The sequence below is a fragment of the Canis lupus genome, chromosome 38 (genome assembly GCF_011100685.1).
Source record: "Canis lupus familiaris isolate Mischka breed German Shepherd chromosome 38, alternate assembly UU_Cfam_GSD_1.0, whole genome shotgun sequence".
NCBI lineage: Eukaryota > Metazoa > Chordata > Mammalia > Carnivora > Canidae > Canis > Canis lupus.
In genome coordinates this window covers 2,150,836-2,173,454 of record NC_049259.1, presented here as the reverse complement: position 1 = coordinate 2,173,454, position 22,619 = coordinate 2,150,836, and the positions used below count along the sequence as shown (strand labels likewise).

At 58.3% G+C, this 22,619-nt stretch overlaps 1 protein-coding gene across 1 annotated transcript in view; it reads right to left on the bottom strand.

Annotated features, from left to right (window-relative positions):
• CNTN2 (contactin 2) overlaps positions 1-21,685 on the bottom strand; it is a 32,828-nt gene extending 11,143 nt beyond the window's left edge. Inside the window, 15 exon segments of the mRNA XM_038586010.1 lie at positions 469-589; positions 1,112-1,287; positions 1,815-1,942; positions 2,069-2,219; positions 3,606-3,735; positions 4,189-4,325; positions 4,747-4,922; positions 6,352-6,416; positions 6,418-6,452; positions 6,740-6,949; positions 7,297-7,392; positions 7,558-7,733; positions 7,867-8,011; positions 12,161-12,316; positions 21,549-21,685. Coding sequence (XP_038441938.1) covers positions 469-589; positions 1,112-1,287; positions 1,815-1,942; positions 2,069-2,219; positions 3,606-3,735; positions 4,189-4,325; positions 4,747-4,922; positions 6,352-6,416; positions 6,418-6,452; positions 6,740-6,949; positions 7,297-7,392; positions 7,558-7,733; positions 7,867-8,011; positions 12,161-12,230 — 1,816 coding nt within the window. The 5' untranslated portion in view covers positions 12,231-12,316; positions 21,549-21,685.
• Between the last annotated feature and the right edge of the window lie 934 nt (positions 21,686-22,619).

Genomic DNA, 22,619 nt, shown 5'->3' with positions numbered 1-22,619 from the left:
TCAGAATGGGGCAGCTGAAATTTGAGCCAATCTCCTCCAGGCTGGCATGGGCTGCTGCAGTACCCAGAGGGCAGCTGAGGGCGCAGTAAACACTCATGGGGTGGGAGGCCAGGCATGGGGCAGGTGGGTTGGGAGGTCGGGGAGATGTGTCCAAGGTTGGAGGGGCTCACAGAGGCCTTCACGTAGAGATGTGTATAGATTTCCCAGCACCAGGCTTTGAAACCTTCTGGCCCCAGCAGAGTTCTCCCGTCTTGGGAGGTAGATTTTTAAAATTATGGCTTTGGGGGAGGAATATTCTATTCATTTAGGACCTTCAAAAAACCACAGGATAAGTTGGGCTCTGGTACTTAGAGGCCCTTCTCTCTCAGAAGTCCTTCCCCAGAAGGGAGTTAGGGAGCAAAGGCCAGATTAGGGGCCAGCTGGCCTCTGATGGAGTTGGGGCAGGGGTGGGGTGGGAAACCCCATCACCTCGGACCAGGACTGTGGCCTCCTTGGATGCACTGTCCACCACTGTCTGGGCCATGCACGTGTACTTCCCGCCGTGGCGCAGCTGGGCATTCAGGATGGTTAGATCCCCAACTGTCTCCTTCTGCACATGGGGACAGGAGGTGGGGGGCAGGTCAGTGGAAGGGGCCCTGGCTGGTGCAGCGAGCCATGAGACACGAGGCAGGGCCCGGAGTCCCCTGCTCCATTATGTCCATGGAGCCCTCAACATCTTGGTGCTTCTATCTGTTTAGTGGGGGGAATCAGCTCCCCCCCCAACTTAGTACCGTGGGACTTTGTCATGGAAGACAGTCCCCATGGTACGAGTTGGTGATATCATTTGCACTGAGGTCAGGACGGCAAGAACAGCAGTGGGGAGGGAGTCTTCCTGGGCACCTGGCATTCGGGGTTTGTCCCTAACCCTCTCCTAAATGCGTGGTCTTCAGGGGGAAGCCAGGGAGCTGCCTGTCTAAGGGAGGGTGTTCTAAATCCAAGGATGCGCTTGGCATATGTGGCATTCCTGAGGGATGGGGAAGGGCTCTGGGGTGGTAATGGTTAAGGATGTCTTGGGTCCCCTGTCTGTCCAGAAGAAGGGAGGGGCCATGGGTTGTCTGGCTTTAGGCCTTACCGCGCTGGCCCTTCGGTAGTGACCCCCAGGCTTATCAAAGTCGATGGGGAAGTCATCCAGGGTCCAGATGAAGGTGAGGTCCATGGTGGGGTCGTGGGAGGCGTGGCACTGCAGGGTCAGGCTATCTCCCAAGTTGATGTCCGCACTGGAGGGGGCTAGAGTGATCTTGGTTGCATCTGCCAAGCAAAACAACATCCCTGGGTGGATGGGGGAGGAGAGAGGCCCAGGCAGGGGCAGCGGGGCAGGGTGAGAGGGTTTGTCCTAAGCCCCAGGAAAGAGAATAAGGTGGATGGCCAACAGGATCTCGACCTCCCAGCAGCCTCACGAGTGTGTGAGAGGGAGGCAGGAGTAGATTCTGGAGGGTGGTAAGGAGGTGGTCCCAAACAAAGTCCGGTCCTGGAGTAGCCTCAAAGCCAGACTAGGAGGGATGCCTGGGTGGCTCAGGGGTTGAGCGTCTGCTTTCAGCTGAAGGCGTGATCCCCGAGTTCCGGGATCAAGTCCCACAGCGGGCTCCACCCAGGGAGCCTGCTTCTCCCTCTGCCTGTGTCTCTGCCTCTCTGTGTGTCTCTCATGAATAAATAAAAATCTTTAGGAAAAAAAACCAGACTAGGGGGAAAGTGGGAACAAAGAACAGGGGGACAAGGACGGATCGGCACCCTGTGGTGGCTGAGCCCCCTGCCCTCCACCAAGCCAAGCCCCTCACCTCGCACAGACAGGATGCCCGTGCTATTGGCTTTCCCCATGAAATTCTCAGCAAAGCAGGTGTATTTGCCTTCATCTGACCGACTGATGTTTCTTATGATCAAGGTGCCATCTGGAGTTACAGTCACTCTGCAGCAAGGAGAAAGCAGGTCTGGCCAACCGAGGGTCACACTGTTGTCATCAGGGGAAGGGGACTCGCCTTCATGGTGGATGAGGAGGAGTGGGGACCGCTCCGGGTGGAGTCGGGGTTTGTACCTGCTGCTGTTGACCAAAATCTCAGTGCCTTTGCTCCAGAGCACCACGGCCTTCGGAGCTGCCCGGGGCTGGCAGGGGATGGCGATCTCTCCCCCGCGGGCCGCAGGGATCAGGCGCTTTACAGGGTTCAGCCTGAAGTCGGGGGCCAGTGCTGGAAGGAAAGGGGAGTGCCCTGCTGTCACCCAGGGAGTCCTAACGGTGCCCCTTGCCCTTAGTGAAGATAGCACCTGGCTCCATGCCACACACTCGACGCACCCTCCCAGGCCAGTCTGTGAGTGCCGCCCGGCAGCACCACTGCCACCACACACCCAGAGCCCAGCCCCTTCCCACCACCCCCGACCCAGCTGCCACCATGGTGGTCTAGGCCACCAAATCTCCTGCAGAACACTGGAAAAAGCACCCTACTCAGTCTTTCTGTTTTTGCACTTTCTACAATCTCCTCCACCCAGCAGCCTGGCATAACTTTTAAGAACCTTAACCACACACTCAGGACGAAGTCCAACTCTTCACAAACGCTCGCAAATACAACCCCACCTCTCCACTCCCCACTCATGCCACTCTTCTTCATTTATTATGCTCCAATCACTTGAGCCATTTTCTGTCCTTTGAGAATGCCAAGGTTTTTCCTGCCTCAGGGCCTTTGCACCTGCCATACATTTCGCTTAAAAAATCCCTCAGATCTTTACATGGCTGGCTCCTTGTTAACACTCAGGTCACACTCCTGATGTGACTTCCTCAAAGAGATCTCCCCTGCCCCCCTTCCTACCACTCTGCTGGATCTTCTTTATATTTTCTTATTGTTGTCCAAAATTATTTAATTACTGTTTTTGTGATTGTCCCTCTTCCCCCACCCTGGATTGTAAGATACTTGAAGACAGAGACCTTATCTGTCATGTTCACTCTGTAGGAGGTGCTGAGTAAATACCGTTTGAATGGATGAATAAATGAGTCGTAGTTAAGCTCACTACAACTTGATGAGGTAGGTGCCAATACAGCCATTTTACAGATGAGAAAACCAAGGCCCCATGAGCTCAAGCCACATAACTAAGAACAGTAGCATCAGCTCACATTTACTGGGCACCTGTTCAGTGATGAGCAGGTCCTCCATGCTTTACCTCCACCTCATTTATTCTTCCAAACAGCAGCACAAGGGCAGGACTATTGTTGCCCACATTTTATAAATCAAGAAACTGAGACACAAGGAGATCAAATTGCCAAAGGTCACATAGCTGAAGGGGCTGGTTTAAACACAAATCTAGTTGATTTGGTTTCCAATGACACTAGCCCCGTCGTGTTCACTGCAGCAAACACTTTAATCATGCCAGACTTGGTACAAGCCAGAGACCCCGTCTTCTAGAAGCTCTCAATCTAGTGTCTCCTCTCCTTTCTGAAATCCCTCTGTTCTACTCAGAAGCCACTGGAAAACTAAGGGAAGCCATCCGTGTGCATGTGCATGTTTGGAAACGCTGCAGTTCAGAACTCTTAAAGCCCCTCACTGCGTGTTCTTGCGGATGCCCCTGCCTCCCTGGGCCCGTACCTTGCACGGCCAGCTCAGCGCTGGCGTAGATGGTGCCGTGTTTGTTCTCTGCCACGCACTGGTACATGCCGGAGTCCTCCAGGCTCAGCTTAGAGAACCGCAGATCCCCAGCCAGCACCTCTACGCGAGACTGTGCAGAAGAGAGCAGGGGAGGGGCGCAAGGAGTGCTGGAAGGGTGGGGGCAGTGGAGATTCCGGGGTGCCTTTCCTCCACGGAGGGTGCTCATGTGCCCAGTCCCTTCTCTGACCTCCCGGAATCCTAGGACTCAAGTTCCCCAGGCCCCTGCGTCTCAGCACACTGAAGCCCGAGGAACAAGGTCCCTACTCAGGACCACACAGTGGTTTTGTGACTGAGTTGTGCCTGGACCCAGGCCTCTGGAATCTCCAGCCGGAACGTATCCAGGCGACCAGCCTGTGGCCAGGAGAATCTGGGGTGGAAAGATGCACCTAGAACCTACCACCCCATGGAGCCCTCATGGTCCCAGAGAGGCTGCCGATGGTACGGCGTCGTGAGGAAGTCTGGAAGGTGAGGGAACCAGGTGAGCAGAGGACAGGTGATGTGTGGGAAGCCCCAGATCTCCTACCTGGGAGGTCAGAGGCTCCCCGTTCCGCAGCCAGCGCACTGTGGGCCGGGGCTTGCCCGCTGCTGCGCAGCCCCAGCGCAGGTTGGAACCGATGTCAGCCTCCATGTCTGAGATCACCTTGAGCCACTCGGGCTGAGCTGGGGGAGCAAGGGAGAGAAGGCCGGGGATGAGCTGGGGGGAGCCGCCCGCTGCCCACGCCCCAGGCTTGCAGGGCTACCGTTCCTGCGGCGGCCAGCAGAGGGCGCCCTCGGCATCCCGGGAAAGGGTCGGGTCGGGGTGGGGGGAGGGGGGCAGCAGGCTGGAGAGAGTTGGCACTTTGTGCGGCTGTGCCAGCGGCTGTTTTAGCAAATTAAATCATCCCAAGGCCTTCCACGTGCTTTCTGCAGCCCCGAGGGAAGCCCCAAGCTGGCCACGGCGCTCGCCTCCTCTGTTCCCATCCCCAGTGCAATCCTGAGCAAGAAATCCTAAGCAAGGGGCCACCCAGTGCCCTCCCTGACTTCTGGATCTGCTTCCTCAGGGACCAGGGTGAAGCAGGGTGAGGGGTGTCCCAGCTCATACCCTGCACGATGATGCGGCCCTGGACAGTGTCGCGGCCCTTGGAGTTCTCTGCCTCACACTCATAGGTGCCTTCGTCCTCGAAGCTGATGCTGGGTATCTGCAGGGTGGGCTCCGCTGTGGCCCACTGGGGGGACAAGGAGCCGTCCACTTTGCGCCACTTGATCTGGGGGACGGGGCTGGCAGAGGAAACAAAGCCAGAGCAGGTGGGCTGCGCTAGGCAGACACCCCTGCACCTGCGGCACCCCTGCACCCCTGCACGCAGAATCATGCCATTCCGCCCTCCAGACTTGTGGGGCAGGTGGGGATGGGGAGGAGGGCGGGGACTCTGACTCAGGGTCTGGGAGGGGACAGAGGGAGAGAGGAAAGAGAGGAGGGCAGGTCTCTCCCAAGTAGGCTCAGAGCACGGGCAGGGAAGAGGCAAGAGGTAGGGTTCCTCCACTTCCCTCTCCCTGCAATACCTGTGACACCAGTGAACTTCCCTGGTGTCTGTACCCTGAAGCTGGCTGGCCCTCCTGGCCCCCACCCTGCACTGGCCACCATGCCTCTTCTGGGACTGCACTCCCCAGCAGTGGCCTGTGACCTGGGGCTATATGGGTTCCCCTCTCCCTCTTCCCCATCAGGGCCTCCTCACCTTTACTTTGCAAAAGGGCTCTGGTTATTAGTAATTTGTGTGCTAAAATGGACTAAGTTATCAGTGAGTCTGAAAGGGTTAACATATTAACTTTCCATGTGCTTTCATTTAAAAAAAAAAAAAATAGACTCTATGCCCAGCATGGAGCCCAACATGGGACTCAAACCCAGGACCCCAAGATCAAGACCTGAGCTGAGATCAAGAGTTGGGCGCTTAATAGACTGAGCTACCCAGGCAACCCCCCACCATATGGTTTAAATATGAATTTTCTGGAAGCCCAATAACTTTTCACAGAGCAGAGGGATCTCCTGGGTAACTGCAGGAGAAATGAGGGAAGAGGGGACTGATGTACAAATCATATTGTCCTACAGACATTTGCTGAGCACCTGCTAGTTGCTTAGCCCTGTTCCAACGAGTCTTTCTCTGGGAGAGCAGGATTTCAATGGAGTTTTTTTTTTTAAAAAAAGAACTGTTAGTATGCATAGAACACTTAATAAATGCCAGGCACCATTCTAGGCACATCACATGTATTAACCCACTTAATCCTCATAACAATCCTATGATGCAGGTACTATGTATGGTTATTACCATGTACAAATCAGGACGCAGAGCCACACAGAGGTTACGTAGTTCACCCATGGCTTCACCATGGCAGGCAGCCAGTGACAGAACTGGGATTTGAACCAGGCAGGCCTGGTTGGGGCTCGTGCATGGCACTACCTGTCTCCAGCCTGAGGTGTTGCATAAATTGCCTGAGCCTGTCCCGCATTGCTGGGAGCACCCAGTATGTGTCAGGCCGCTGGCGTGCACGATGCTTCACTCAGAGAGACAATGCTCAGTGAGCAGTGCTCACTACCCTCTGTGGGGCCAACACTCTGCTAGACCCTGCCTGCCCTCTCCCTGGGGTCACCTGTGCCCCCGAGAGGCTCTGACAGGCTGTGCCCTGGCCTGCCCCTCCCACCTCCACCACTCACTTCCCAAAGGCGAAGCACTCCAGGGTGACCTGCTGCCCTACCAGCGCATAGGTCTCTGCTGGGAAACCGAGCCTTGATGCTGGGTGCGAAGAGCCTGGTATCTGGGGAGAGGGATTTTGAAGATCAGATGCAAATGGTTGCAGGCCGGGTGCTCCAGTGCTTAGGATCTGGGCACAGCTCAGAGCAGACTCTCTCCGGATCCCTGTTCCCCCGGGGGACCTGGGCGAGCTTCTGGGGCCCTGCGGCCAGAGGATCCAGGGGTCCAAGCCCCAGAGCCTGGGCTCCACAAGCCGCTCTTCACAACCTCCAGGGGGAACCGTCTTTTCCCAGTGTCCTGTGACCCTCTCAACTCTCTCCTCCCCTCCGCGTCCCCAGAGCAGACCCTGACCTTCGGCAGCCAGGTTGAGCTGAGCGAACTTGCTGAAGACGCTTTTGGTGGAGAAGTCCATGTGGCTGGTGGCCAGGCAGGAGTAGTTGCCCAGGTCCGAGGCGTTGGTCCGGGCGATGTACAGGTTCCCTGTGGTCTGCGACACGAAGTGACGCCCGTCCGTCGGGATGAAGTTGGGGAACTCGTTGAGGAGCCAGCGGTAGGACAGGCCTAGGAGATGTGGGGCGTCTGAGGGAACCACGGGGTGCTGGGCCCACAGGGCGACTGCGCGGGCCCCTCAGGGTGCTGGGGGGTCTCTAGACCTGGTCCCCGGAGTCCCGGGCTCTGATCTGGTGCTGAGGGGAGACTGAGAAGAGAGACGTGGCTTTCCTTCCGCCCTCGGGTGTGGGTGGGGGACAAGCTCCGGGCCTGAAGGCGGAGCAGGGCACAGCCACAGAATGACAGGCCCACCAAGGAAACACAAACCTAGCTGGGGACCTGGGGATCCGTGCTTCCAAGGCTCGCCCGCTGCCCTTGACTCCATCCCCCAGGGACCGGCCGGCCTGTGCCCTGTGTACCTGGGTAGTGCGCGGGTGGGTTACAGGGCAACATCACGCCCCAGCCTTCGTGGGTTTTCACGGGGTCTCGCTCCTCCTTGGAGAACTCCTGCAGAACTGGAGGGAAGGACGAGGGCTCGGGCACAGCCCTCCAAGCTGGGGGGCGCTCCCCAGTTGAGCCGCCACGGGAGTGATCCCCTGCCCTTGCCGGACACCCTTCCCAGGCCCTGTCCCCTCCCTGAAGCATCCTGCCCCCCCCCCCCGCCCCTCCATGGGTCTCACAGCCGAAGCGGAGGACAGCCTCCCTGCTGACAACGGTGCCCACGGGGTTGGAGGCCAGGCACTGGTAGACGCCGGCGTCCTGCGCCTTGCTGGGGTTCAGGATGACCAGGTTGCCCCCCACCAGCTGGTGGCGAGAACCCGGTGCCAGCTTCATCTCGGTGCCGTTCATTTTCCACCTGCAGCGGGGGGTGGAGGAGGGGAACCTCCTGAGTCCCGCTTGGCTGCACCCGGCCTGGGGACGGGCCGCTGTGACGAGGGGCTGCCCAGGGCCTCCGGCACCCACCACGGCACCCGTCACGGGGCTCTCACCTGTAGGTAGCTGGAGGGCTGGCCCGGGCGCGGCATGCCAGTGTCACCTTCTCCTCGGTGGATTCCTCTGGGAACAGCAGACCAAGGGGCTGATCTTCAAAGACCGGCCCGAAGGTGGCTGGGGATCCCCGGGGTGAACTGCGAGCTGTGGATGGGGGCAAGAGCAGAGGCCTCAGGGTCCAGGCCCCAGGAGGGCCGTGCCGTCGACACGAATGCTCTGCCCTGATGGAAAGACGCCGTTCTCGGCGCTGACCAATACTGTAGCCGCGAGCCACGTGCTCTCAAGGCCTTGAAGTGTGGCGAGTGCAACTGAGGAACCCAAGTTTAAATTTTATCTAATTTTTATTGATTAGAACTTGAATTTCAGCAGGTGGGGTAGACCCCGGGTGGCCAAGGTTAGTTGAGTCAATCACCCATCCTACACTCAGGTACTGAGCACCTGAGCACCCAGCGCAGTACACCTGGCACTGGGCTAGACTGGGTTGCAAAAATGAATGAGACACGGTCCTTCTTCCTCAAGGGGCCTGCAGTCCAGGGAGGGACAGGACAAGGTGGTGAGAGCTGTAAAAGCAGCTGAAGTTATAGAGGCAGGGGCCCTCGGGGTGGAAGCAGCCCATCTGCAGGGTGTGAGAGGCCTGGGAAGTCAGGGGCTAAAGAGGCGGAGAGAGGATGTGTGTCCCGGGGACCTGATGCTCCTTCTGGGCTGACAGCAAGCGCTTCAGCCTTTGGCCCTTTAATAGCTGTTACAGAGCCCTTCTGAGCCTCAACATCTTCACCTGTGAAATGGAAAGACTATGAGCTCATCTCCCAGGCTCTGTAGGAGGGTTCAGTCTGGCACAGGGCGTATGATCTGAGAATCTCTGTGGGACCCAAGCATGGGGTGGGGTGGAGGCTAGGGGAAGAGGGAAGGCTTGATGGTGGGGGGAGGATGTGCAAGTTGCTTTAGGGGCATTTGTGTACGATTCCAGTGTGACAGGTTGAGAAAGAGAGGCCCAGGAAATGGAATGACATTGCTCGTGGTCACCAGGCAAGTCTGTGGCACACGCAGGCCTAGACCAAGATCTCCTAAGTTTGCTAAGCAAATGGGTATTACTTGCGCAAATGGAGTTTTCATGTCAGGCCCCCTCCCAGGGTGGAAGCCTCTTCCTCCATGCACCATTGTTCAGTCTCACCAGGGCAGGGGACACTGAGGCACAGAGGGAAGTGTTTCACACCTGGCTTTCCCACGGGGGTAGGGAGCAGTCTCTGTTCACTGATGCACAGGGCCGGTCAGGTTTTGCCTTTGTGGTGGCAGTCGGGAGCAGGGCCACCCCTAATTGGCTCCTACCCCTCAATGCAGCTGATTTCAGGCCCTCCTTGGTGGGTTGTGGGAGGTGGGGTCCCCATTAACCAGTTTGTGCCTCCTCTCCCAACGCATCCAGCTGTCAGCCCTGTTCCAGCTGAGGCCCAGCCCTGGACCCCGGGGAACGAGGGCAGCTGTTAAGCATCTCTCAGAATGAGGAAGGAGGCAGGGCTCCCTGAAATGGCATCCCCCATCGCCCTCCCCACTACCCATCACTAGCCCTCGCTGCCGCCCCAGGCCTCAGAGGTGGCGATGGATGGCGCCAGCATCATCTCGGCTGGAGAGCCCTGCTTAATCCCAAGTTAATGATAGTGGTGGAGGGTAGGGACTCCTGCCCCAGCTGGGACTGCCAGGACTGGAGGGGGGTGGGGTGGGGGCAGCCAGCCTGCTGGGAACCACCTTATATAATAGCCGCTTCCAGTAACTCTGTGGGGACGGTGGGGGGCAGGGGAGTGGGCCTGGGGCACACAGAGCCTCTAGGACTGGACTGGTTTGCTTCCTGCAGAAGCTTTGTCCTCTGCTCTCAGCCACGTAGGCGCCCTCAGTGCAATATCCATACCCTCACCTACACATGCTTCCTTTACGCACACCCCCCCCATAAGCTACTCCTGTAGTCAGATACACGTTTATGCACGCAGCTGTTCCCATGCACATTCAGCTACAAATGTCCGCATGTGCTTATTTATACACTTTCACGCAGTCATCCTAATGAAACAGGTGCTATTTATTGAGCACTTACTCTTTGTCGGATGCCAGGCTCCATACCTCTTCTCCTAACCCCTTTACAGGAAGGCACCACCATTCCCTCATTTCCCTAATGTGGAAACTGAGATGTAGGAAAGTTCAATAACTTGCCTCAAATCACACGGTGGGGAGAAGCAGATCGAAGGATCTGGACCCTGGCCAGCCTCACCCATAGCCAGTGTCCTCAGCCACAGTGGCCACGATTCTTCGCCTGGGTTCCCGCCAGAGCCAGCCACCAGAGGCCCCCACCGCACCCTAGAGGTGGTGCATCAGGATGCCGCGGGGGCACCCCCAAGGGCAGCTGGGGCCAGGAGCCATCGCTCTTGCTGGAAGGCTTTCCGTGCACATCTGTCATCCCCCCGCATGTAGCACCCGGTCCACGCAACAACTCGCTGGCATTGCCACCCTCTTAAACATCCACAAACACACTCACATTCACCCCACACCTTCCTCTGAGGCTGCAGTCATACCCACTGAACACACACACACACACTCGCATGAGCTCCTGAGCAAGGCCACCCCTCCTTGCTGCCCCTGTCCTACATCCTCTCTGATTCTGACCCCCTGTTCTGGCAACTCTGCTCCCCTAACCACGGGAGGGGGGGGGTGCAGCTGGAGGCTTCAGAAGAAGGGGCTAGAGACGAGAATGTGGAGGAGCACCCTCGCTGCCTTTCCTTGCCTGGGTGCCAGGGACCCTAGGCTGCTTCTCCAGGGTAGGTTAGTGAGGTGAGCCCAGAGCTGAAACACCTTTCTGGGAGTGGGGGGTGCGGGGATAAGAACAAGTGGTGGGCGGTTCCACTTGTGTCTCTGGAACTCAGGGATGTGGCCAACCAGGTCCCCTCTCCCTGGGCCTTCCTGCATCTCGGGGTCTAAGAGCCCTGCTCCTGCCCATACCGCCTGCCTTGGATGATGTGGTCCTGGTCTGAGGTCCTGCGGAGGTGCCTCTGCATGCTCTCTGTGGGGCGGCCGGGGCTCTGCTGGCCTGCCGGGCCCTGACACAGGTAGCCAGGCCTGGGGGTGGGGGAGCCAGGAGGCTCGGGCAGGCCTCTGGGTCAGCCCCGTTTCCCGGCATCCTCACTGATTTGGGTGCAGGATGGAGAGGCAGTTAGGAGGTAATGAGAGCATCGGAAAGCATGCCCGTGGAGTCCTCCCCGGGTGAGACGGTTAGACGGATGGAGAACCTAAAATGTGCCCAGCGGGCTGCGGCCTTGCAGGGGGTGGGTGGAGGGGGAGGTGCAGGAGAGGTGGCTAGAACTCGGGAAGGGTGGTGGTGGATGGGTGCTCTTTCTCCCATGGAGATCTTTAAGGAGAAAAGAAGTGTCTATTGGTCTGGGCTGGGGGTCAGGGCAGAGAGGCCACGCTGTGGTCCCAAGGGGCCCCTCAGAGCAGCAGCAGGCAGGGGGGGGGGACCTCCCGCAGCGCTTGAGTGGGCTGGGGCTCCAGGCACCTCCTTCCTGGCTCGCTCTGCAGAGGCCTGGGCTGCTCCCCACCCCCGTTCTGCCTCCCTCCTCCGCTCTCCCTACCTCAGGCACTCCAGGCATGAGAACTTTTGCTTGGTCCCTCTGGCCTTCTGCCTCAGCCACCTGCCTCTTTCTCGTCTCTTCTCAGGTCCTGCACTTGGTCTGTTTGCCAGGCCGCAGCATGGCCCCTGGGAGCCCTGGAGTTTTGTGGTACTGACCTCTGTCTCCTCATGTCGGAGGTTGCTACAGCAGTATGATCCAATAGAACTTTCTGTGATGACGGAAATGTCCTGTAATCTGTGCTACCCAATGTAGTGATTAGCCCTTGAAATGTGGCTTTTACAACTGAAGAATTAATTTTAAAATTCAATTTAATCTCAGTTTTAAGCATCCCATGTGGCCATTGGGTGCCGGACCGGACAGCACAGCTCCAGGGGCTGCAGCTCAAGGCCAGCATCACGGACATTCGATTGTGCCATAATCTTGCTGTGTGACCCAAGGCAAGCCACACACCCTCTCTGGATCATGCTTCTTTCATGTGATAGTATGGTGGAGCCTCCTTCCTTCTAACCCCGAAGGGAAGGTATGATCCACAAATGGGGAAATTTTAGCAAGGAAATGGCCTCAGAAATCTAAGTGCCACAGCAACGCAGAGTCCATGATTTCTGAAGTCATCACTAAAATAATAGCAGTGATAGAGCAATATAATCATCCTGCTGGGCTTCGGGGCCCAGACGAACCGCCTTACCTGGAGAGGAGACAAGGACCACGGCGACCAGCAGAAGCAGGTGTGCCTTCCTCCTGGTGGGTGTCCCCATGGTGGGCGTTCTGGGCAGCGATGGGGAGCAGAGGAGAGGAGGCTCAGCCCAGCGTGGTGAGAGTCCAGCTGGAGGCTGAGAAGGACCTAGGGAAGCGGAGGATGGGGAAGACTCTGAGCCGAGGAGTGAGGAGCGCCCCTCCCTACTCCCTCCCGGCTCCCTCCCGGCTCCCTCCCGGCTCCCTCCCGGCTCCCTCCCGGGCAGGCAGTGCTTTTACTCCAGCCTGGGGAGAGGCCAGAATTGCTCCTCGCTCTGCACTCACCCTGCCCAGGGGAAGGGGCTTGGCTGTTACCGAGGAGCTCTTCCCGGCTGAGTGCCTACTAGGGGCCCCCTGGGAGTCTGGCTCTCCCCTGCACCGGCTGCCCCCCCCTCCCCTGCAGCCAGCAGGGGTTTGCTCAGGAAGTGAGAGCAGTGGCTAATTGGGAGGCAAGAACCCACCTGCCCCTCACTGGGTAATAGCTCTTGCTGTGGGGTTCAGAAGAGAGCAGGGCCATACTTGCCAGCGGGAACATCTTCCTCCACCAGTGCTTGGGGCCCAATGTCCCCTGCCCCTCCCCCACAGTGGCCTGGGTGGGGCACTGTAAGCCCCTCTGGGAGCCCATTAAGTGTCTCAGTGTCTTCCTCGGTTTTCTAGCAGTGAGGAGGAGTCTCACTGGTTCATTCATACCCTCTCACCTGGGTCCCCAGGTGAGGCCCTTATGTGCTGTGCATTGTGAAGCCATAGCCTTGGCCCCATCAGCAATGCTCCCCAGCCGGGAGGACCTTCTAGGATCAAAGGGTTAACATGGCTCCCAGAGGAGCCTTCCTCTCATACAGAGACATGGTTAAACCCTGGAGCTCTGGACAATCTGTTCCCTGGGTGGGGGTGCCCAGAGCAATCAGAGCTCCCCCCCACCAGGAGGAGGGATGGGCCTCATCCTGAGAGGGGCGAGCAGGGCCAGGAAGAGTTCTGGGGGTAGTGTGGAATCTCAGAGGTCTGCTTTGGGGTTTTAGAGGGAGCCTGGGTCACTAGGTCTCCTAAGGCTTCCTGTCAGAGCTGCCAACCCAGATGCAGATTCTGCTTCTCTGCCCTGCACCTTTCCAGAGGCCTGAAAAGGGGGAAGGGGCCGAGACTGGGGAAAGAGCCTGGCTGGGGGCTCTTCAACTACCTGGTGGCAAGACCCACACCATCTCCCGGTCCGAGTCTCCTCATTTGTAAAATGGGTGCTCTAAGGTCCCTTCCAGCTCTAAGACTGCCAGTGCTCCCAGAAAGTGCCGGGTGGCTGAGGGCCTGGGAATGCTGTCGCCTGGATAGGGGGAGTGGGGGGTGGCAGGCTGCGGATGACTTAAGAGTCTGCCATCAGGGCCAGGGCAGGGTTTGAAGACCAATGCCAGCCCAAGATCTCCCCATCTCCCTTGGTGCTCTATTCCTTTGGAAAGAAAGGGCTCCCAAACCCTTTTAGACCTCAACATCTGGCCACCCACAACCTTTCTCTGCCTCCTAAACAGCCACGCTGGCACCTGAAGGAGGTGCGGGAGGGAGGGGGAGGACTGGCTCCAGGGTGGTCATGGAAGCTGTGGGCTGAGAAGCTGGGTGTCAGTGGGGGTGAGGGGGGGAGTGGTGTTGACCACATGGCACTCCCTCCCCTGGCTTTACCCTGGCCTCATAGCCACTTCCCTTTGTCAGGAAGGGGCCCGGGTGCTGCCTCTCCACGACCGTGCATCCCTCTCTATCCTTGCCACTTTCTAGACTTGAATCCAGAAATTCCACACTTGCCAGGAAGCCCCTCAGATGCCCCCACAGCACAAAGTTAGACTTCAGCTCTGTTCTTGAGTAGACCCCTGGCACCTGCCCCGGGGGTGCATCTGCCTCCCCTGGAAGCTTGTGAGCTCCTGAGGGCAGAGACTGGCTCCTTAATCTTGGCATCACGGTGCCTCGCAAAGTGCCCTGGGACCAACAGGTGTGACTCATGTGTCACATTTAACTGCTGGAGAGCAGCTGTGGCCGGATCCTCCAGCAGCCAGTGGACACACATGTCACACTCCCCCACTCACTGTAGAGCTGATTCAGGGGCTCCAGACTTCAGTGCTGCCCAAGGGCTGCCCCAGGGCCAACTGGAGCACACTCTGACACACTCTCATATCTCACAGGCACAAACTCTCTTGTACACACTCTCACATGCATGTACACCGACCCTCTGCCTCCAGCTCACATGCTTTCTCAGCCACTTTTACACACTTTCACACATATTCCCACTCTCCTCCCCACACGCCTTCACATGCACACTCACACACACACACACGCACACTCAGGTCTCAGGGTGGTTAGTCATGGAAGAATCTAGAAGGATGGTCCTGGATGCTCTACAAACGCAGGGAGCCATCCTCCTGATAGGAGCCACAGAGACCCTGCTACCGTGCAGGCTTGGGAATCCACAGACAGGAGGCGGTGACGCACCTGGACACTTACGCCTCCCGGTGAAGCTCGGTTTTCCCTCTACGAGGTGGACATGGTCACACTTACTTCACAGAGCAGTTCTGACTGGGAAATGAGGTCATGGAGTGCCCTTCGGGAAGTCCGGGGCTGCTTGAACTTGCCTGCGGGTCACGGTTCGGTTCGGGTGGGGGAATGGAGAGAGGATGGGGGCCCTGATCCCCTCCCCACTCAGCCAGAGCGGGTCGTCGTGTATCTGCTCTACCTCCACAAGTTCCCTTTGAACAAAGGGTGTCGCAGCTCCAGAAAGTTTGCAAACGCCCCTGGGGGCTGGTGCAGCCCTGGAGTCGGGCACAGAGAAGGTTCTGGATCTCCGTTAGCTTCCTGCCCTTTGTCTGCCGTCCTGGGAGCTCAGCGAGGGGGCAGGAGTGTGCCGGAGCAAAGCAGAAACAGGTGACCAAGGGGGCTGGGGCCAGCCTCGGGGCAGGAGTCTGCAGCTGCCCACTCAGCAGTGCTGGCGAGAGCGGGGGTGTGCGTGTGTGTGAACCGGCCTGTGCGTGCACACACAGGTATGCAGTGTTTATTTGCCTCTATGTGCTGTGTCCGTGTGTCCCTGTGTATACGTGTGCTCTGGTCTTTGTACCTCTGTGGATATGCATGTGTTTATGTCTGTGTGGGGGTATGTCTGGTGTTTGTGTGTGAGTCTGCATGTGTGTGTGTGTGTGTGTGTGTCCCCGCACAGGGCATGACAACCCAGTTCCTGCCTTGCTTCTCTGCAGTCCACCAGGAGGATCATTCACCCTGGAGCCCTTCTCACCACTGTGGTCAGAACAACCTGTAGCTCTTGCCGTCGACAAACCATTTTACCAGGACATACCACGTGTCATGAATGATACGATCCCACATCACTGGGCCCAGGGGCCCCGGGCACCCCCTGGGGGCTGAGACTTGCCTCAGAAGGGACACGGATTGGGGCGGGGCTGGAGTCGAGGAGCTCCTGGGGTTGCCTTTGGAGAGTACAGAGACCAGTCAGCCCAATCAGATGCACATGGACTCCACTGTGTGCCAAAGCCTTGTGTGAACACATACACACACACACTCACACACGCTGCCTGGGTCATAGTTTGAGCTCATCATCTCCCTGAAGGTGAGGGGGGCAACTGGCATCCAGTGTTGCCCCACATCCCTCTCCCTTGCAGTGCTTATCACCAGGTGCCAGGCATTGTGCTGAGCCCTGGGGAGATGGCGATGAAAGCACCGCCCTTGCAGAGCTTCCCGACCAGCTAAGTGTGGCCCGGTCATTTCCCTATGCCATCTGCTCCATGACACATTCTAGAATATCCAGGACAGAGGGGGCCTTTTTGTTGGGAGCAAGGCAAGAGTGGAGCGAGGCCAGGCCCAGAGCTGGCCCTCCGAGCCCTGAGCCAGCCAAGCCTGGCCCAGGCCAGCTGCCCTGGTGCAGGGGTGCAGGCTGGCACGGGCGGCTGCAGGCTGGCACTGGTGGCTGCAGGCTGGCACCATCAGGGGCTGGTCCTGTGCAGCACCAGCACGTGGGGGGATGGGCTGCCTGGGGGTTCAGGGGTGCCAGGGGTAGTGGGCTGAATCGTTGGGCATAGGAAACAAAGGGCCTGGGGGACAGCTGCCGAGTGGAAAGCTGTGAGCCGGGCTCCAGCACACGGGAGGGGTTTCTGGGCTGAGCCCCCCACCCCCAGAACCAGGCAGGAAAGGACAGATGCACTCTCCCTGGGTGCTGCCACTTGGGACACCCAGCTCCCGGCCCTGACTCAGTCACTCTTTCCTCTGGGTAACAGAGATTTGAGTATTGAGGGCTTTGGCGACTTGCAGATGGGTGGTGGTAGGACAAGGGGGAGTTTGGAGCCCAGTTGAGGGCAGAGACCAAGTGGCTTATTATAAGCCCAGAAGCCTTGCAGGAGCCTTTGAGGTATCCGCCATCCTCCCTCCTGCAGCGCGGCACAGTGGTTAACAGTGGGCTCTGTGCCAACCAGCCTGGCCCTTACTGACTAGAGTAACGCTAGTGCTAGTCCGTGACTAACTAGCATAACCCTCGCTTTTACATTCCTTACTCACCCTCCCGGAGCCTCAGTCTTCCACCTGCAAAACGGGGAGGAGAACGGACCCTTGAAAGGTCAGCAGCATGCCTGGCCCATGCTGTGCACTCAGAAAAGATCAGATCTTACTATTGAGAGGCCTTGCAGAGGCTCCAGCACACCGAGGGACTCACACACACGTGTGTCCACAGGCATTGCCCGAGTCGGACCCACTGTCACACAGTCATGGCATTCAGGCTGCACTTACAGATGGTTAGGACCCTGAGATTCCCACAGTCTCCCTGAGCAGGTGCCTTCCTCCCCCATGCCCCACATGCACAGCAGGCCCAGGGCAGCACCAGCAAGCACGCCACCCCGGACAAGGGCGCAGGAACACGCAGAGTCACACCCAGAAGCCATGTGTTCAGGACACCTGGGGGGCTCAGTGTTTGAGTGTCTGCCTTTAGCTCAGGGCGTGACCCCAGTGTTCTTGGATTGAGTCCCACATCGGGCTCCCTGCAGGGAGCCTGCTTCTCCCTCTGCCTGTGTCTCTCCCTCTCTCTGTGTCTTTCATGAATAAATAAATAAACAAATCTTAAAAAAAAAAAAAAAAAAAAAGGAGAGACTCTGGTGAGGATGAGCACATGGGTGCTCCCATCAGGCCCCTCTCCTTCATGCACCCCCACTTCATGCCCGCAGGGTCCAGGATAGGAGGGAGACCTTGCCTAGGAAGGGAATTGCCACCTGGGATAGGATCACTGTCCTTCAGGAAGGTCTGAGTCACTCCACCCTCTCTGGAAGGATAGGGGTCTGCAGTGGCCTGGTGGGGCCCGAGGCCAGGCAGGGTAGGAGCTGGTGGGGGAAGGGAGCTGTGGTGGAAGGGCCTCAGTGGGAAAAGCTGGTGCCCTGAGATGGAGGAGGTCATTAGGACAGACTTGGGTGGCATAGGGACCTTGTGAGTCCCCAGTGGGGGACAGGGACTGGGTCGGGACAGGGGCGGGGGTGCTGCACAGCTGGGTCTCTCCCCAGCCTGCTCTGTATGCTCCCTCCCTTCCCACCCTCCAATGTTCTCTGCAGGTTCTTTGTACTGGCAGCTGATTCTGAGGCACCACCCATGGTACTGCTGTGGCCTGTGGGGAGAGCTGTGACCCCCACACTCACACATTTGTCTGAGCTTTTAGCACCAGAGGCGTCTGGCCCATCATCTGCAGCCTGGAGTCTCTGACTTTCCTGCCCTGGCCTTCTCCCCTGGAAAGACCCCTCAAAGTGGGGAGTGGGAGAAGAGGGAGCCTTGTGTCCTCCTGGGAGGAGCTCGGGATAAGGGGCAGCCTCCACCCCAACCCAAATTTTCCCTACTCGACTGTCAGTATGGAGCGGGACAGGTTGAGTGAGGGCTTTGGAGGGACCGTGTCTTTTTGAGAGGCCAGGAGTAAGGACGATTGTTTTAACTCAGCTCTGAAGAACCACATTAGGATAAAGTTAATGGACCAATATCTATATGTCCCCTAATCTCTGCAGAGGGGAGACTCCCCTCACCTCCCGGATGGTTTCCTGTAGGCTGGTTCAGAGCCAAGCCTGGGGGTGGGTGTTGAACCTGTTCCTCCCCTCAGGCCAGTCTCTGCTTGGGGGCCCAGATCAACTGTGTCTCTTGGACTGCACTGCAGGAGGGCTGTCCTCTCACCAAACACAGGATGGGGGCCTCTTGGTCTAGGAGGCCAGCAGACATTGAGAGGATGTGGGCCAGGTCTGGAGGAGATCCAGCATGTTCTCTGGATGGCTGCAGGGCAGGGGTGAGGCTCCTTAGATGCGAAGGGTGCTGAGGTACACTTGGGTCTGCACCTGTCCTGGGGCAGAGGGCGCTCGGTTTGGGTGAGAGATTACTTCGCATCTTCTTCTAGTAAACATGGAAACATGGGTTCATTTCATAGCAAGAGAACTGGTTAAACCAAAGAAAGGACTTCTCTACTCCAAGATGGTCACCACCAGGGCACAGACCCCCTGGAAGTTCCCGTGAATGTTCCAGGTTAGCAAAACCCCCTGTGAGGCAAGTCAGGGAGGCTGGCCTAGATTAGAGGGTTCAGAAAAATGAGAGGTGGCCGGCCTGCAGGAGGGAATGAAAAGAATGTCTTCTTGTGAGTCACCCCCTTTTGAAAGAGCATAACCTGAGGCTAAAAGGAATTTACTGGGCGGTCCACCCCACCTCTGCCTCCAGACAGGGCTGTCTGGCCATGGAACCAGATCCCAGTTCTCAGACCCTCTTAACAGTCACTGGAGAGACTGGAGAGGGTGTTATCCTGAGTCTGGGGATCGAGTCCCACATCGGGCTCCCTGTGAGGAGCCTGCTTCTCCCTCTGTGTCTCTCATGAATAAATAAACGAATAAAATCTTAAAAAAAAAAAAAAAAAAGAGTCACTGGAGAGAGGTGCCTGGGTGGCTCAGTTGGTTTAGCACCTGCCTTCAGCTCAGGACATGATCCTGGAGTCCCAGAATGGAGCCCCACACCAGGCTCCCTACTCAGCGGGGAGCCTGCCTCTCCCTCTCCCTCTGCCTCTCCCCCTGCTCCTGCTCTATCTCTCAAATAAATTAATTAAATCTTAAAAAAAAAAAAAAAAAAAAAGAAGAGTCACCAGAGAGGAGATTGCCCCACCTCCTCATGGCTCGTCTTCTGGGTTAGGAGGTGTCTGTAACTTCAATCCCTCCTGCTTCCCTGGGATTTCCTTTGCTCTGGTTCTTCTTTCCTTGTGTATTGCCCGCCTCTTGCTCAGCCCCCTGGTTCTGCCCTAGGAATCTCCCCCAGATTACAATTACCACCCACTCTCATGTTGGAGAGACGCTTTCTCACAAGCATTTGGCTTGAGGGTGCAGGGGGTGGGGATAGGACCCATACATCCTCCAGCGCACCCCCAACGTGTCACTCCCCTCCTGGCCTGAGGGTCCGAGAGGGTGCCCTGGGGATACCCCCTTCTGTGAGCTCTCTCCTGAGAACTGAATTCAGTCAGTCGGAGACAATATGTACCAACATCCCGTTGAACACAGAGGCCCATCCTACATGTGTGTCTATTTGAACAACTGCTGGCAGAGAAGGTGCTGGAATGGAGTTGCATAAGGAGTGAAATCTGGCAGGGGCGAGGGTGTGGAGGGAGGTTGAGGGCTAAGGCTGGTGGGGCAGGGAGTGTGAGGGCAGAGCTTGGCCAGATGGGGAGTAGAAGATAAACGAGAAGGGAGGGAGAGTAAGAGAGTCAAGAGAGCAGGGCACCCATCTCCAGGCACCCATCCCCCTGGGGGTCTCCGCTTCCCTCCCTGCTGGGGAGCTCCAGAAGGACAGGGGAACCTTACATGACTCTGATGTCCCCTTCCCATCTGTCTCACCTCCTGCCTCCCTCTTGCCCCCTAGATCCCAGGGGAAATTAGAAGTAACTTTGACCTTGTAGCAAAAAGCTTGCTTGACTGGTTCCACTGCCAGGCTATAAAGGGGTTAACTGGTGGGACCCCCAGGGGAGGGGCTTGGATGCTTTCTGTCTCTCTCAGGTTGGGGACAGGAGTCCTCCTCCCCAGGCCAGGAGTCAGGGCACCATTTCCCTGCTCCACCCTCAGGAGCCAGGGTCCCCCTCCCCTGCATCTCCTACAGGTGGTCCACTCTTTGCTGCCCTGCATCTCCACTGGCTCACCGGGTCCCTCTGAGGCACAACAGGAGGCTAAGGGGACAGAACGTCTCTCTGGCTGGACAGTGGGCAGATGAGCCCCAGGCTGCGACCCAGGGGAAGATCAGGAGCTTCCCGAGGGCCTGGGCCATGTGAAGGGAGTTGGGGGTGGTGCCCAGGGAGTCCTGGCTGAAAGGAAGGGCAATAGTGTCTGACAGTCACAGGCTGGTTGTGCAGACCGGGAACGTTGAGGGCAGGTACTTGGGGATCAGCGGACCTGTCCTTCTCACAGGGCACCCCACTCTGGTCCACCTGGATTCCCAAACCTCCAGGGAGCCTTGACTGACAGCTTCCCCCCCACCCCCTCCCCCGAGGTCCCAGGCTTGCGTGGCTGAAGGGTCCCGGCTTCGTCCCCATGTGGCCCCGGGATTGTGCCCTTCCACAGACACTGTGTCATCCCACACCTGAGAATCCTCCTGGAGAAGGCAACAGGACTCGGCTCTGGACTTGGGCTGGGGCTGCTTCCCCCATCTCTCGGGTGGGTGATGGGAGCCCCATGGTGCTGGGCGGGAGGATTGCCCTCTCTGTCTCTGGACCCCCTAAATGGAGCCTGTGCCTTCTCTGGGACCCCTTTCTTCTGGTGCCGCCAAACTTGATGCCGGTCCTTCCCTCCCACCAGGGAGGAGGAGGGAGGGATCTGAGGAGAAGGCGAGGCGGGGAGCGGGGCGGGAAGGAAGAATAGGAATTTTAGCCCTGGTGGTCCCTGTTTCTCACCCTTTGGGACGTGACTTGCCTCGGTTTCTCCTCCTTAGGTCCCTGCTTCTGGACCGCCTTTGCCCAAACTTGAGGTCCACTCTCCCTCTCTTCCCAGCCTTCCTTCCCCTCTGCCTGACTGAAGCAAGACTTTGCAAAAGAGGTCACCCTGCAGAGACAGACTCAGGGCCACCTCAAGTCTGGACAGTCGCCCTGGTTCCACCCGGGGCTCCGGGGGGCCGCCGAGTGCGGGGCGCGGACCGGCTGGCCCTGGGCGCGGGCAGGCCTGGGAGCTGCCGCCCTCCCCGCGCGCAGGTGCCGCCGCCGCCGCAGGACCCGCCCGCGTAGGCCGGGACGAGGGGACCGGTCGGGCCAGCGCCGGCGAGGGGCCGGCTGAGAAGTGGCCCCGGCCTGCGCCCGCCCCTGCCCTCCCTCCGGCCGCAGACAAAAGCCGGGCACCTACCTGGGGGCAAGGAGGGGTGGTGGCTGGGGCAGGTGGACGTCGCCGAGGCGGTGAGCCAGAGCCAGCCCGGCCGCCGGCCCGCGGGGCGCCCTCCCGTCCTGCCCGGCTCGCCTCAGCCGCTGGCCGCTGGCCCGGTGCGGCGGTGGCGGCCGTGGTGGCGGCGGCGGTGGCGGTGGCGGTGGCGGGCGAGGGCGCTTGTGTGTGTGCGCGCCCGGAGCCACTGCAGCATCTCTGCATCAAGATGTGCTCCTCCCTCTCCCAGGCTCCGCTCACTGGCTGGCTGCGGTCCTCAGCCAACGCTCGGGCCGAGATGGCTTCCTTCTGCCCCCCTCCCACCCCTTCCCGTCCCCACCCTTCTGGCTTCCCCTCATTTGCTGTCATTTAAGGACCAGGGAGCGAGCCGGGGCGCCCGCGTCTTCCATGATGCATGGGCCGCTGGGCCGCAGGGCGCTGTCTGCACCCCCCGGCCCCCCGCCGCCCAGCCCCGAGCTGCTGGGGGGGGAGAGGAAGTGGCTCTTGCTCCTCAAACCCTGGACATCCACGGAGGCAAAGTCCTCTCCCCGGTCCGCCCCGCCCCGAGAGGTGCCTCGCTCAGGAAAGCTCCAGCTTGCTGTGCGGGGCAACACCCCCATATCTTTATTGTTTCCCCAGCTTGTAAAAGTAACCGGGCTCTGTCAAAATATCCACACACTAGAGGAAATTTAAAAATACAGTGAAAGTCCCTTCACAAAGCTGACTTACGTGCCCCCAGGTTTATTATTTTCACGTATACAATTTTGTGGGTTACTAGTACTATTTTACGAAAACGAGATCCCACAATACAGCATGATTTGCAAAATATTTTTAAACTACGTAATAGGTCTTGGACAGATTTCCACATTAGTACTTGTGGATCCAAGCCCATTTTTAATCAGCCAGCAGTGTGATGTCATGAAGAGCTCACTAGACTGAGGGTCTGAATGTCTGGAAGGGTAGTCTGGGCTCCGCTACTGATTGTCTGTGTGTGTTTGGCTGAGTGTCCTTCCCTCTCTGAGCCTCACTGGTAATCTGAAGGGGTTAAAGAAGGCCACG